The 16,307-nt window shown below is 33.7% G+C and overlaps 3 protein-coding genes across 3 annotated transcripts; 1 reads left to right on the top strand and 2 right to left on the bottom strand.

The window, feature by feature from the left end:
- Positions 1-4,837: 4,837 nt before the first annotated feature.
- Positions 4,838-8,319, bottom strand: LOC21399018. The gene is made up of 4 exons (XM_010093211.2): positions 8,057-8,319; positions 7,154-7,469; positions 5,823-5,982; positions 4,838-5,495 (listed from the first exon to the last, which is right to left on the bottom strand). Exons 1-4 carry the CDS (start codon positions 8,231-8,233, stop codon positions 5,039-5,041), a joined length of 1,110 nt encoding a protein of 369 aa, XP_010091513.1. The 5' UTR covers positions 8,234-8,319; the 3' UTR covers positions 4,838-5,038.
- Positions 8,320-8,933: 614 nt separating this feature from the next.
- LOC21399017 (pentatricopeptide repeat-containing protein At1g74630) lies at positions 8,934-11,061 on the bottom strand. Its single transcript, XM_010093210.2, has one exon. It carries the CDS (start codon positions 10,997-10,999, stop codon positions 9,065-9,067), a length of 1,935 nt encoding a protein of 644 aa, XP_010091512.1. The 5' UTR covers positions 11,000-11,061; the 3' UTR covers positions 8,934-9,064.
- Positions 11,062-12,526: 1,465 nt separating this feature from the next.
- Positions 12,527-14,556, top strand: LOC21399016 (60S ribosomal protein L34). Its single transcript, XM_010093209.2, has 4 exons — positions 12,527-12,662; positions 13,290-13,369; positions 14,033-14,142; positions 14,273-14,556. Exons 1-4 carry the CDS (start codon positions 12,584-12,586, stop codon positions 14,364-14,366), a joined length of 363 nt encoding a protein of 120 aa, XP_010091511.1. The 5' UTR covers positions 12,527-12,583; the 3' UTR covers positions 14,367-14,556.
- The last annotated feature ends 1,751 nt before the right edge of the window (positions 14,557-16,307 follow it).

The raw sequence follows: 16,307 nt of genomic DNA, 5'->3' as shown, positions 1-16,307 counted from the left end.
AATCCGTTAACCTCTCTAATTATATCTGCATCCTTGAGTACCATTGATTCTCTAATGGATAGTGATTCATAAAACACATTCATGAACCAGAGCGCTCTTAGTAATCCAAGTACTGAATCAACACTCAAGAGAATTATTTATCTGCTTTTTTCTTAAGAAGGAATGGATTCCATCTCGTATAATAACATTCCCAGCTACCTATTTCATTATGTCTCCAAAATACAAGGAATAGGATTCAGGGTCTCGGAATCCGTACCGAGTAAATCAAAAGACATAAATCCATAAATAGGAGTTTGTTAAGAACTCAGGATTAAGATCATCCTATATATGACCATCGGTAGACCCAATTAGAATTTCTATACTTAACGAAAATTATTAGAAATTCATATTGTGTCTGTGTCCTTGTTTCACATAATCTTATTATGTGAAATACACTCATTCAATATCTCGTCATATTAACAGTGCGGATAACACCGTTCCATACTAAATGGGAATGACATGTATTAATAATGTTTTAATTAAAGATTCTGAACTTTAATTAAATTCATCATGAGCAATGTTTTTTATTATTATCCTTAAATACTATCCTCTCGTATATAACACTTATATACTATCTTTAAGGTTACATAAACAATCACGAAATTTTCATTTGATATTCATAAAATATTCATAAATATATGCACATAAAATGATGAATAAACTCTTTTATTAATTAAATAATAAATATCCTATTACATCTCATGCTTAGGACACTATTCCCAACATGTATTTGTCATGAATGCAAAATAAGAATAGATACGAATTTTCTCTTTTCACCTATTCCTGTGTTTATTACTTACAAAGTAAGAAATATCAATTTGGTGAGGCCCACATAATGTAGGAAACTAGGAATGAGAAGAGAAAACAAAAATCCTAAGCTACCTCGTGGTATATATTTATTTTATTTTCTATTAAGATAAAAAAGGTGAAAAGAGTGGAGGGTTTAGTGAAGGATGGACACATGGGTGTCGACCTAATTTTTTATGTACTTTCATTTCTCGACGCAAGTTATCTTTACTCTGTATTTAAAATACATCACTTTTGTATCCTTGTTAAACTAATAATGATAGATATGAGGTCATTTTTAGTATTAAGCCATTACAATTTCTATTTTTAAATTTGAGTTTGATTATTTTTCAAAATGGTTTCTGACCAATCACATCATTTAAAAATTTAAAATATTTTGAGTCAATAATTAATATGGTAAACTGTGACTGGATAGACACATTAATTCAGGACACAAACATAAATATAACATGTGATCTGAATCCTCTTAAATTAGTTATAAGGCTATTTTGCGTGGAGAGCCCCTCAACTTTTCGAGTTTGGCAATTTGGTCTTTTAATTTTTTTTCTTAGCAATTCACTTCTTGAACTTTGAAATTTGTTGTAATGTTGGTCAAATTAAAAATGAATTTAAAAATTTAGACGATATCTTTCATGTGAGTGTTTAATAAGGGTAATTAATATCTTTTTACATCGAATTGATTCTCATAAACGCATCACGAGCGGTTTTATTTATTTATTTTTGAAATTGGGAGTTATTTTGGGAGAAAAATGGGGGTTCCCCCAATTTCAAAAAAAAAAAAAATTCATTCCTAACGTGTATAATGGGTTCAATTCGATGTGAAAAGACTAGAATTATCCCATTTTAATACTCACGTGGAAGATACCATCCAAATTTTTAACTTCGTTTTTAATTTGACGAACAATGCAATAAATTTAAAAGTTTAAGAGGTGAATTGCCAAGAAAAAAATTTAAGGGGCTAATTTACCAAAATCGTGAAGTTGAGGGGGTATCCATGCAAAAATAGCCCGGTTATAGATATTAGAAAAAAGAATTGGACTTTTTTTTTTGGGGGGTAGAATCTACGTCCTAATAGGTGTATAAACACTAAAAAAGAAATCAATTATAACTTAATTTATTATTCTACTTCTTAACTTTCCAACAGCTTACCCTTTTACATTATATTCCATCAATTTTTTACAGGTATATATTAATTAGAACAGAGCAAAAACAAACAAAAAAACTTTATGCATGCATGGGACAAGATGGGATGGGGGTATGAAGCTTCATGCGAAAACTGTAAAATTAATTTAAGAACAAAGCCATTATAGCAAACTGACCCGTTCATTTCACCGATTCGAATTTAGAATTCAAGTTTTGCTACAGTAAAAAGCTCTCAGAAATAATCACATCTAACTTTTTGGCTACAATAAAAAAACTCTCACATAAAGTCACATCTCAACTCGAATTAAAAACTCGAATCAATAAACTGAACATGCAAATTTAACTCATTCTCTGCATGCATGACGATCTCTATAGTACTGTTCCTTCTAGTTCGTTTTAATTTATCCCTGTGTTTCTTTTTTTTGAGACTTCCATACGATTAATTTTGTATCAGCTCATGTAAATTTCCTTCTTGTATTATTATTATTATTATTATGCTAAAAATGCAGAATATATATAAGATGGGCAAGCATTTGCATATCATTTTCTTAATAAAGGCACTTTAAACGGCTTTCTTAATAAAGTGGCTATTTAAATTTTCATTTTCCAAGAATTAAGCGGCTCTTTTATTGGTTTTCTAAAAAGGTGGCCATATATTTATCATTTACAATTTCATTTTCTAAGCCATGTGTTATTTAAAGCTAAGTCGTTATCTACGTACGTTTATGTTTATTATTCTTTGTTTATCCATTAATTTATGTTTTTTTTTTTTTTTTTTCTGCTCTAGCGAACTTAGCTTTCTATGTAGTTATTTTCATCATCAACTCAAAAATTATTATCATCCAAGCAAAAAAAGGGAAAAAAAAAAAAAAAAACATTTAGGGTATGAGATTTTTACTGAGTGTGTGCAGCTTACTTATCTCTCTGACGAGGCAAATACTTATGCATGAGGTTTGTGATATCTTCATCTTGATGTCTAGATGTAGATGTAACTCTTACCTTTAGAGGGAATTAGAATAAATTTTATATGTTTGTTTGTTTGTTCTTCTTCGATTCTGTTGCTCTCATTAATAAACGATATTTAGGACGTAATATTCATAACAACTTATAAACGATCTTCTCATACTCTTTGCATTTTCAGAATGTTGAATTGCGGACGGTTTATGGTTCATGATAGAGAAACGGAAATATTTATGGCATATTGAATCACTTTAGTAGAAATTGTAGATTTATAGTTTTGTATGTGCCTCACATTTGACGATCGTTTTTAGTCGTAATATTATAATTGATATGCACGTAGAGTATCCTGCGATCCCTGATGCAACACTCTTAACAACATCGGTTTTTTCCTCAAAAAAGAAAAAACAAATCGGTTTTTTAATGAGACCGTTGTTAAATATAACACTTTTAACAATTTTCTCCTTTTAAGAAAGAAAAAATAGAGAATTTACTCTTTAAGAGTGTATAAGTATGGACTTATTAGTGTAATTATTTGAGTAAAAATGTTATAAATCAAGAATAAAGAGTAAAAATCATGACCGGTGTATTTTTAAGAAATATTTGTCAATATTACCCTTTAAGAAAACAGTCCTTAAAGTCTTAAGGAAAAAAAAAAAAAAAAAAAAACATTTTCGCTAACATAAACTATTAGATAAAATGATTTTTTTTTTATCACTTTACCCAATTATAAACTATTTCGTCAACTAATTTTATGTGCATACATAGATTTCTCTAGTAAAAAACTATAAATCATCATCATCTTCGTCAGCGATGATAAATATAACCTAAATTTAAATCCATGAACAAAAGTTTCTCAACGAAATATAAATAACAAAATTTCAAATCCTTAATCCTTAATCCTTAGTGGAAACAAAGAGTTGTACATCTTGAAGACATAGTACAGAATTTGGAAAAATCTTTTGTCGCTCTACTTGCTGATAGTAAGGAAATTCTTGAGCAATGCCCTTTCTCCAGAATCAGACAGGACCAACATTGTACTAGAACAGAACGATTGAGAACAACAATACTTATCTTACACAGCAAACCAAATACGATAAAAGGGTTATTAATATAAATGTCTAAACATTAATGTTCAGTTTCAAAACGGTCTATAATTTCATTTTAATATAAAGTTATCTCAAATCATATGTTTAATGACACCATTATACCTACTTTCAATCCTACGATTATTGCAATTTTGTGATAATTAAATAAGATTAGAAATTTTAAAAGTCTATACTATTGCTTGTGTGTGATGTGCATATATAGTTATCATGACAAAGATTCCAATTCATGATGATGTTCACCATCATAATCAACCAAAACTCTCTGATAATCAATGAAGAAAGTAGAGAATGCAACTTTTTTCATAATGAAATAAGATTAGAAATTCATTAGCAAAAAAAAAAAAAAAAAACTTTATGACAATGACCAATATCACAATACCCAAAAAGGGAAAAAAATGCACCACAACCAATTAATTTTAAAAAGCATAGACAATCATATTACTACAAAATATTAGGACCTGTTTACTTTGTTGATTCGAGTTTTTAATTTGAGTTAAAATGTAATTTTATGTGAGTTTTAAACTGTAGCAAAAAAGTTAAATGTGACTATTTCTGCGAGCTTTTTACTATAGTAAAACTCGAATCGGTGAAATAAACGAGGTCTTAGATAATTTTTAAAATGACGCTCTTAAGCTCAACATTTTGAGTAATTGCTTATATGGATACCAACTATTAGTGTATCATGCAATTCAACAAATGAAGTTGTATGAGCAACGGTTTGTCAGAAACCGACTCCTTTAACCAACATACAAAGTTTTCTTTACATAGAGAGGCAATATTGGAATAATAGTGCAAAATATATGTATATGCTACACAATAACAAGAAAAAAAAAAGGTCCGTATATTTCAATGATTCATATTCTTGGGCAAACTTTTCTACTCTTGCAAAATCTATACTACAACAATGGGGGCTAAAACCGAATTATTCATGTATACCCAACCAAAGCCTAAAGTATAATGTAAACCAAGCTTTAAACTCCAAATCAAAATTTTTCTTGCAGGAATTGGTAAAGCTCTTCAGCAACCAAAAGGGGATACTCCTCCTGTGGAAGAAGAGCGCCTGGTACCTTGACAAACTTGCTCACCCCTTTAACTCCCCTGAGAGCTTCCATTTCTGCTTTTGACCTCTTTGGAGATCCATCAGTTGATACAACCACAACTGGCACCTTTCCTTCAATATCTGCAAAGAGTTTAAGAAACTCTTCTCGGGATTGTACAGGGTCAAGCAGACCAGTCAAGAATGCAGCGGGAGCATAGCGAGCACCTTCGCGTTTTGTTAGTGCATATCTGCTTTCAATAATACCAGGAGTTACATTTTCAGGGTCCGCATAGACATGGGATTTGTATTGGGATTCAATGGCTTTCTCATTGCTGACGAGCATATTATACATCATCCAGCCGACAGCAGGGGCTCTTAAGGTTCCCCTAAGCAATCCATACCTGGCAAGTTAAGGGACGCGTAAAGAGGAGATCAGCTGGGATCAGGCAAAAACGAATGCCCTTACGCTTACATATGATTAGAAAAAAGTAGCAAAATTAATTGGAAATATTTATTTGAATAACAGATTGCCACTATGTTAGAAAAAAAGCAAGAGGAAGAATCTTCATGCTACAAGATGTAACCTAGTGATCTTGCACCATATCTCTTTGACATTTTGTTGCTTTGATTTGGTTTTCCAGTCATTTACAGCGAGCGTTTAACACTAATTAAAACCAATTAGGAAGTTCTCCGTTTCTGGAGATGGTCTTTATCCACATTCATTGTACCTTGTTTCCATGCTGGAGTCTCGACCAAACACAATAGGAAGAGGACCAGCCCAGGTGGGCGCAATGGCAGCAATACCTTTTGGCTTAAGAAGTCCCTTTTTCACGGCACGGATGGTAATTGTTGCTGCGTGCCCTCCCCCAAATACCACCAAATCATCAGCTAGATTGTAATGAAAAAAAGTTAGCAAGACACTTAATATTAAGAATAAATTGAGAAGACAAAGACTTCGCAAGAAGTAAACCCATAAAGATTGATTTGTAACGTAGGACGCAGATTAGGAAGCATGATGAGAGTTACAGACAAAAACATATTGTTCTCTCTTTCTTTTTTCCCTCTCCCTAGAGTATAAAAGGTTATAGTAGAAAAGGGTAGCATTTCAGTGTAATGCGACTACCATGATGAGAAGTTGAACTAGCGCCCTCTTGGTTAAGACTTTGAGTTCTTAACCACCATACCAATGCTATTCAGTGGTACAAGAAGCATCTAATAAAGAGAACTAAAGCACGCAAAATGCTAGAGCTGCAGGGCTAGTGCACATTCGACAAACTAAAGACATTAGAGTAAGAAAATAAGCTTACTTCAAACTCTTATTATGTGTTATTTGGTCTGCCTACTTGAAGTCTCAAAGGTAAAATACAAAATCAGTCTATACAACCAAATTTTTAACAGTAACAGGATTCTCCATGTTATTAAGCAACCTCATCTCTTGTAATGAGTATGCACAGGCTTTAGCGTTGTATTGGATAATCAAAGAAAAATAGAAGGAAAGTGTGAGTATCTCTAGATGTCCTTCAATCGACTAGTATATGATACAAATCAAGGTGCCAAAGTGACAACTAACTAAGGGCTCCTTTGGTATCCTTCATTAAACAACTTTTTGTTTTGTTTTTGTTTTTGTTTCTTTTAAATGATGAAAAAATGGGAAAAAAGAAGAAGAGAATTTCAGTAATAATAGTCGCACAATATATAAACTTGCAAAAGCCTCAGGAAGAACGCATCAACTATATGAGTTAAAGAGTCATAGCCTTCAAAATGGTTTTATGCAAACGGCTAGAACAGCATTATTCAACACAAATGTAGCAAGAGAGACGAGAGTTCGACAATAGAATCTGTAAGAATAGAATTCATACATTCGACTTTAGAGCCAAAAAGAAGCAGATAGAACTGTTTAATCACAATAAGCCTATGCTAAATCACTACATGGATCAACATATACTCCACTCATAGCTACTGACATTTTCTTTTGGGCTCTAGAATAGTAAATTGAGAATGGAAATACAGAAACATGAATAGGAGTTTTCCATAAACACAAGAACTGACACCAACTAACCTGAACTGCTTATCGGGCCATCGGATGCATTGATAAAGTCAACCAAAAACTTCTCCATCAGATCAGCATTGTAGTCTATCTTAGGCCTATCAGAGTACCCTAGACCTGGCCAATCGACAATGGTGGCACGCCAATTGACTTTACCGTCTCGCTGAACTATATCCCTCGCTACCGATCTCCATTCCTCGACTGTGCTTACATCAGAAATTGTTGGAACCAAAAGAATATTCTTTGAAGAATCACCGCCCTTTCCTTCATGTTCCTCATAGTAGATGTTAATCTTATTATCCTTGAATCTCCATTGCCAGTTATTTGTCTGATATAAACCAAATGAGTATTGGTGAGTTATTGTCACATTTATATGGTACCAAAATCCTCAAATCATTATTTATAACTGAATTATATATTAACTAATATGATGCTCAAAACTACTAAAGAGAACCATATCATAAGCAATACGCAAATCCAAGTTCTATACATTTTAGCCTTATAAATTTATATTCCTAAACCCAGTTTTCTGATTTCCCACTGGGGGTGGTTCCAAAATCACACAAAGATGAAACATTTTCTGTTCTATTTCTTGCAAGATTATGATCGATACTATCTTGCTTGCCCAAAAAAAAAAAAAAAAAAGAGTCCCACCTTTGTTCACAATCCAATTGAAAATCTCAATTTTATAATTTTTATTTCACACAACAATTACGTGTAAGACCCATAAGTCCCAATCACAAACTAGCTTTCACACCCATATAACTAACAAAGAAAAGTAATAAATATTAAAAAAAACAGAGAATATTAAAAAAAAACAGAGAATATTAAAAAAAAAAAAAAGAGTTAACAAGTAAAGAGATTTAAGAAAACGTGAAATCCCAAAAATCAAAATGTAAAATTAAAGTGTTTTACCTTTGTGGGGGCTGAGGATTTGTCGCCCAAGGAGAGCTTGGAGTAGTCGAGAGTGGTTGAAGCTCTTATTATCAAGGATTTTGAGGTCCGAGTAAAAATGGGTCTCTGGGTTTTGCAGCAAAAAGCAAAGGAAGGTGAGGAAGAAGAGGAAATGTAAGATGTCGCAGAGAACGCCATGGAAATGCTGCGGATTGGAGTTAGTTTGTTTGAGGCTTTGAAACAGACGCTGAAGACCAACCACTTGCTCAAACTCAGATTCTCTCTCTTTTGCCAACACTAGTAACAATTGGCTATAATAAAGGTTTACGAGTGTGGCTTTTTTGTGCCCCTGTGTAAACGACATAGAATTTCATGACGTTTTTACTTTTTAGGGAGTTTCTGTCTGATTTAACTTTTTTTTTCCCCCCTTTTTCCACTCCCAACCAGACAAACACTAGTAAAATATAACTAGCAAAAAGGGGCTAACCATTTAATTTTTCTATTATTATATTCTTTTAAACAATAATAAAATGAAATTTAGAGCCAATTCTGTACCAAATTTCAACAAATTCACCGACAGGTATGGTGTTGTGATGAATTCTGTTCAAAATTTAAACTTTTATTTGTCTTATGTGTGCATACTAAAAAGTTTGGTTCAAATCATTTTTATTATAGTATTTTCTTTTTCTCTTATAAAAAAGATAAAATATATTTTAATTTCTATTCAAACCTACGACCCAGATCATTAACAGAGTACTATAGTTTGGTCGCAGAAGTTTGAAGCTAAACAGAGTTTAAAGACTAGTCACCACTCACTAAAGGACCAAAGTGTTAAACACCAATTTGATGGTGCAGATAAAATTAACCCGCACAGCACCGTTGATTTAACAGCTTTCCCTCAATGCTTTCATTATTGACCTAGTGTCTACCTCACGGTATTCTCTTTCATCCTTGCTTAATAATTATTCACTTGTTCTGTTAATCTTGTACTTTAATTTCAAGTAATTCATCAGTCTCAAATTTCCTGATTCACCAATAATCTCTACATGAACAAGAGCCGGCTACGAAAGAGTGAAAGCGGCTTCTATCTCTCACCACTATTTCCACCCCATAAACCTTGGAAATAAGCTTCATCACAATGTGACAATCTCTACAAATCCTCAAATTCTTCACTATTCTTATATCCTTGCCTTCTTGCAATCTTGCCATCCCGAAAGCTACAGCAAGTTTCTCACTGTGCCTGGTCACTGAGTCTTCCTTTTCCTCATCTTCTATATCATGCAAAACACTACGAATCTCCGGGACATATCCTCCCTCTGCACGAAGTTTCAACATTATCTCCTTCAGCTTCCCGTAAGCCTCTTCCGCGATCTTGTTTTTCTTTTCGCCGGCCATGAAACTATAAACTAGCTTGTCAACTTCAATCATGCTCCAACCAGGAGATTTTTTCATCCGTTGCTCGCGCATTGACCTTCTAACAGCTGCAGCATCCTTCCATTTCTCCGCGACGGCATATGCATTTGACAAGAGAACATGGTCACCCGAATTGTTTGGATCAAGTTCAAAAAGCCTTTCCTTCACCCGTTCCGCCAAGTCAACATTGCCATGAAGGCTGCAGGCCCCTAAAAGGGTCCTCCAACTGATGGCATTGGGAGAAATCGGCATTTGACACGTGTAATCATATGCCTTTTGCAGTTTACCCGCTCGGCCATAAAGATCAATCATACAACCATAATGTTCAATGCTAGGTTCTATACCACTATCTATCATCTTCGAGAAATACCTACTTCCTTCTTCAATCAAGCCCGCATGACTACACGCATATAAAATTGAAATGAAGGTGATCCCATCAGGCCTAATCCTGGAATCTTCCATCTTATGGAAAAGCCGTATAGCTTCCGCGCCATAACCATGCATTGCAAGAGCAGCAATCATTGATGTCCAAGACACAATGCTCTTTTCCACCGTCATTGTTTCGAAAACTAACCGAGCCATGCCAACGTTCCCGCACTTGGAATACATATCCAAAAGTGCGTTATTAACTGAAACCAACCACAGAAATCCAGCCTTCTCAACAAAACCATGCAGGATTTTTGCAAACTCAAACGCCCCAGCCTGCGCCGATGCAGAGAGCACCCCCGTCAAGCTCGCCTCATTGGGCCTCAATCCCGCCCGACGAAGCTCTCTAAAAAACTCGAAAGCCCCATCAAAACATTCATTCTGAGAAAACCCAACAATCATAGTACTCCATGACACGTCGTCCTTCACTGGCATCCTCGAAAACACCTTCCTCGCCAGCTCGAGCTCGCCTGCCTTGACATACCCTGCGAGCATGACATCCCACGACGTCAAATTCCTCACAGGCATCCGCTCAAACAACGCCTCTCCACCCTCTAAATCACCACACCTGAAACAAGCCGTGAGAATCGCATTCCAAGTGACAGCATTTGGTTGGGGTATTTCGTCGAACATCTTCCGTGCAAACTCCAAACACCCACATTCAGCATAAAAGCTAATCAGAGTCGTCCCAACGAAGAGATGGGTATTGAGCCCACGAGCCAGAGCTTGACAATGGAGCTGAACCCCAGCCTGCAAACACCGCAGATTCGCCGCCGCCTTAAGAACAAAAGCGAAAGAGAAGCTATCGAATTGCGAGACCGATTTTCTATGCATTTCTTTGAAGGTAGCGAAAGCGTTGCAGGGATTATCGGATTCGGAAAATCCTCGGATGAGGGTGTTGTACATGAAGGCGTCCGGGTTTGGGAAATGGGAGAGAAGACGGCGGGCGTAGTCGAGGCCCTCTGAGATGGCGACGGCGGAGTGGAGGAGGAGTTTTCCGGCGAATAAAGGGTCGGAGTCGACGCCGGTCTTGCATGCGAAGGCGTGGATTTGGTTGGCGGTTTTGAGGGACTTGCATTTGCTCAGCAGAGAGAGGCAGATCAGCTCAGCGTTTGCATTGTTCATACCTCATGCTACTACGCACCAGTCCCCGCCGAGTTATCTTGTCGCTTCTTGTCTTTGTTTTAAACGCGCGAAATTAACTCACGTAGTTTTTCTGTTAATCTGTTCTTATATAAAACGATGAGATTGAAGCGAAAAACATAAGATTGAGGAGGGGGATGTGTTATTGTTATTTGCATGTGGCATTTTAAATTTTTAGTTTAGTATCCGCAGAACGAAGTATATAACAGATTTATGGTAAATAATTGAAGTAAATAGTTAGACGAGAAAATTATAAAAATTGACCCTTAAATATATATTTTTGGAGTTTTATTTTTTTAATTGTGATATGCTATATTATAGATAATAAATTTTTAAATTTTAAACAATAATCTGTTAAATTACACCCGCCATTGGCAATCAGAGACCCGCCGTCGGTAACATCTGTCAAATTATTAATAATAATTTATCAAATTACTTATTCCAAAGGAGTAAAATTTAATAGGCTAATATTGAGATCTAAAAATTCTTAATGGTATCATTTTTAAGGGTATTTATCAAAATTACCCTAGATGATTTGTGATAAATAATTAAAGTAAATAACCGATTTTAAAACTATTTAAAAGTAAATAACAGTTTATCGTGTAAATGTTCTATTTACCACTAGTAAAAAGATTTTTTTCACATAAATTTTCTTTTTATGAGTGATAAAAGATTTTTCTCACTAAATAAAGATTTTTAACCACATGAATTATTTTTACTAACTAAATCAAAATATACTAACTAAATTAAAGTTCTATTAACCAACAAAAAATTTTGGGTAATTTTAACAAGTACTTTTTAAAAATGTATGGGTTAGGATTTTTACTTTTTACTTTTGATTCATAGCATTTTTAGTTAAATAATTACACTAACAAAATAGTATTTATTAAGAATAATGAGTAAAGGTTCAGACTGATATACTTTTAAGAGTAAATTCTCCATTTTTTTCAAAAAATTTAGAGTGCATTGGTCTAAAAATATTAGGTAATTTCATCCTATTAATTTAGGTCCGTTAGTTATTGGACCACAATTACAATAAATTTTACGATTTAAAGTGTTATTTATCAAAATTAAAAGTTTGAGTTCAAATTGCTAAACAAGGGCCCGTTTAGTTCGTTAATTCGAATTTTTAATTCGAGTTAAGATGTGATTTTATGTGAGAGCTTTTTACTGTAACAAAAAAGTTAAATGTGATTGTTTGTGAGAGCTTTTTACTGTAAAAAAACTCAAATTCTAAATTCGAATCAGCGAAATGAACGGGCCTAAAACTCTTCATTTGACCTCCCATTTTTGCAATAAATTTTACAATTTAGTTCATTTGACAAAATTAAACGATTGGTTCCAAATTACGAAAGAGAAAAAGTTCACCGCGTAACAATGCAATTAAACTCTTTATTTTACCTCTCGTTTACAAGTATAGTAAAATGAGAAAGAATCGTGATCGTTGAAGGAGAACAAGTAACATCCGTTGGATCTAGGGCATCTAGGGCTTTAAGTTTCTCACTCCAATCAGAAAACCCTCTTCTTCTTCTTCGTCCTCTGAAAGAGAGAGAGAGAGAGGTGAAGATGGTTCAGAGGCTGACCTACCGTAAGCGCCATAGCTACGCGACCAAGTCGAACCAGCATCGCATCGTCAAAACCCCCGGTACTTTCGAAACCTTAAACTCCAAGTTTCAGTTTTTTGATATCTGAATCAAAAATTGATTTTTTTTTAAAATTTTTTAGATCTAGTTCTTCTGATATCTGAATTGCCTATTTCAATGATTTTCTTTATTATATATTTTCTTATTATGGGACTTACACTTACGGACCAGTTTCTGAGGAAAATGCTGGCATATGAATTTGTATGGATTATTATATGAAACTTCCAATGCACCTTCTAATCGTTAGAAGCTGCAAAATATGGTTGAAGGGCATTATTTGTTCCTAAAATTCTAAATTTGGATGAAGTCTATGGGACAGAAAATTTTTTTTGGGGCTAAACCCAGCGAAAATGTTATTATTTTCTTGTGGAAATCTGTTTAGAAATGGATTACCAACAGTTTTTTTTTAATTGATTTTATTTTTCTTCCCGTAATTATTTTACCCAGCTAACATATATTATGATTTGTTTCTTTTTTTTTTTTTTTTGAAATGATTATGATTTGTTTTTGTGGGCTACGATTTTCCCATTACAGGATTTTGTGATTTTTTTGAAGAATTAGTGCTTTCTTAAATGGGGCTTTTGGGGTGATAAGCTTTTGGTTTCTTCTCTTTGTTGATTGATATTTAGGTGGGAAGCTTGTTTACCAGACCACTAAGAAGAGGGCAAGTGGACCCAAATGCCCTGTTACTGGAAAGAGAATCCACGGGGTATGCGTTTATTTTTATTTTTATTTTTTTGAGAAATTAATCTGTAACTTGTTAGCTTGTTTTGTGTTCTTTAGTTCTTACATACAAAGGTCATCTGAATGGAATGTTATTTGGATCTTAATTTTGTTTCACTTTCACCATATTCATGTGCAATTGTGGCTTATGTCATGTTTCTGCAACAATTTGGTTTTGAGAAGAGACTAACCCGAAACTAGGATTTTCATTTTTCTCGGGTCGCATGTGGAGTAGCTATATATTTTCTCTATTTCTGATGTGTTGTGCTTTGCGTAATTTAATTTTTGAGCATTCTTATTCCTGACTTCAAAGTTTAGAAAGGATCAAATTTGATCAACAATTTCAACATTATAGATGTATTGTGACAGTCTTATCATTTAATAGTTCTCTATCATTTTCTGGTGTCAATGTATTAGGGGAAATGAGTCTTTTTCTTGTTACGGTTCTTAGATTCCAAGTTTTTTTTTTTTGTTTTTTTAAGAAAAAAATTTGATATGTGAAGAGTGTAATATAGGATTGGTCTTGAGTTATTCTTCACTTTATTAGAATAAGCATGTGTGTATTTATTCTGGGCTGTGACCTTGGACTTGAGATATTTTTCTCGGAGAGTATGCCTTTTGCTTGTTCTTAATCAAGCGTTACCTGCAGATTCCTCACTTGAGACCTACTGAATACAAGAGGTCTAGACTGTCTAGGAACAGGAGGACTGTGAACCGCGCATATGGTGGTGTGTTGTCTGGTGGAGCCGTCAGAGAGAGGTTTGTTTTTGTGAATTTTAGTGTCATAGAATTCGTCCTTCTCATATTTGGCGTTTAACTATGTCGGAAATGTTTATTTCTTCTATTGCCAATTCCAATCCTGATTTTTCTGAAACTTTTGGTTTGGCAGAATTATCCGAGCATTTTTGGTAGAAGAACAGAAGATTGTGAAGAAGGTTTTGAAGATTCAGAAAGCAAAAGAAAAGCAAGCTGCAAAGAGCTAAGATGTCCTTGAGTGTTTATTTTTTATTTATCTGAAAGAAATTTTGGCTCTTTTTGCGTTTCACTTTAGTAATTATGAAGAATTTAAAACCATTAGTTTTGTGAGGATTTTCTTCCTATACCTGTGAAACTAGCTTTACTTTAGATATTCAGTTGAATGGATGCGTTATTCTCATAATGCTATTTCTAGTTGACATTTTTCTTTTCTTTTCCTAAATAAAGCTTTCTCCTATATGTGTTATCTTAACAACATTAGCATGGCTGGCATTTTATAAGACTCTTAACGTACAGTATATTTAGTTTTACGGGGTAGCCAATCTTTTAGGTGATAATTTTGGTCAATAAGTGACGCACCACAAGGTAGATGCATTTTTCAGTCCAAGTTTAGATGGATGTCATTATATGATTAGATGAGAAATACTAAATACAGACTCTAATACAGACTTTTTTTTCAGATGCTACCTTATCCTTTTGACATTTGTTAGTTAAGTTTTTAAAACAAACTCACTTATTAACAAGTCACACTTTTTAAACAAATTTACATGAGTGCTATCCTTCCTCTTTTAACTCCTCTCTTTTTGTACTTAATATTTACAGTAACGCCAGCCACTTTACTTTTTTTTCTTTTATTTTTACCGTGATATACTTTGTTTAATTTCCTCATATACAAGTGTTAATGTGGTGTGTTTTTTTTTTCTTTTTTTTCTTTTTTTAACTGCTCGTGATATACTCTTTGCTTAGCAATTTCCTTATATAAAGTGTTAATGCGGGGAAGATTTAGGGGTGTTCCCGGTCAGTTTAGCCGGTTTTTTTAGAAACCACCAATCAAATAAAAATATTTTTTATTTTGGGTGGTTTGATATTTTTGATAAAAATCAAATTGAACCAAATCACTCGTAAGCAGTTTAGGCGGTTTGAGCTTAAGACTAAAATAATTTTCAATAATTCATAAAAGTTATAAAATCGTTAAATCATAAAAATAAAAATAAGATTCAAATTTACATACAATATAACTCAAAAATAGTAAATGTATAAAAGTTCACCATTTAAAGTTTTAATACAACTAATAAAAATATGATAGGGTACTTTTATTATGACCAATAAAAACTAAAATAAACATAAAAAATATTTAAAAAATTAAAAATTATATACGTATATTTTTGGGCGGATTTTTGGGCGGATTTGGGGAGTCAAAAACACAAACCAAATTGCCTTAAAAAATTAGATTAAAAAAATGATCGAACCGTCTTAAAATCTAAAAATAATTAATAATTTGGTTCGGTTTGATTTAAATTGAGCAGTTTATGCGGTTTGACGGATTTTTTAAACACCCCTAGGAAGATTAAATAAGATGGATGACACTTTTGTGAATTTGTTTTAAAATATGACCTATTAATAAGTGGGTTGGTTTGAGAAAGTAAAGATGGCACATGTCAAAATAATAGACTAGCATATGAAAAAGAGTATGTACTAGAGTATATTTAGCATTCCTCATGATTAGATTTGCCACTGCATTAAGAGTTTGAGGACTTAATTGTCAAAATTAAATGGACCAACTTATCAATCTTTTAGGGGTTTTGCTCCAACTTATAAAGGAGGCGTAATATCATCTAATACTAGTCTCTGGAATCCACCCTTGTGTGCTTTTTTAGGCCCTTACTTTGAGAAGTGTCTTAAGAAATTCGTGAGCACAACCAACAGCGGGTTCAAACACTTCTTCGAGGCCTTGGCTCATCCCCAAGTTCAAGCATTCTCCTGCATCTAGGTCACGTAATTTTGTGCTACTAATACATGAAGCATAAGAAAAAACCTTCCCATATGAAATTTCATCATCAGCTTATCCTATTAACCGAGAGAGCTTCTTCAGAGTACCTTCTACATATGCTTCCAAAAGTTGTTTTGCGAATGCATTAATATGGTATATAATTAGGGTGAATTTTAAC

Source organism: Morus notabilis, unplaced genomic scaffold (genome assembly GCF_000414095.1).
Source record: "Morus notabilis unplaced genomic scaffold, ASM41409v2 Scaffold226, whole genome shotgun sequence".
Taxonomy (NCBI): domain Eukaryota; kingdom Viridiplantae; phylum Streptophyta; class Magnoliopsida; order Rosales; family Moraceae; genus Morus; species Morus notabilis.
Note: the sequence above shows the minus strand (reverse complement) of the source record. Positions and strands in the feature narration are given on the sequence as shown.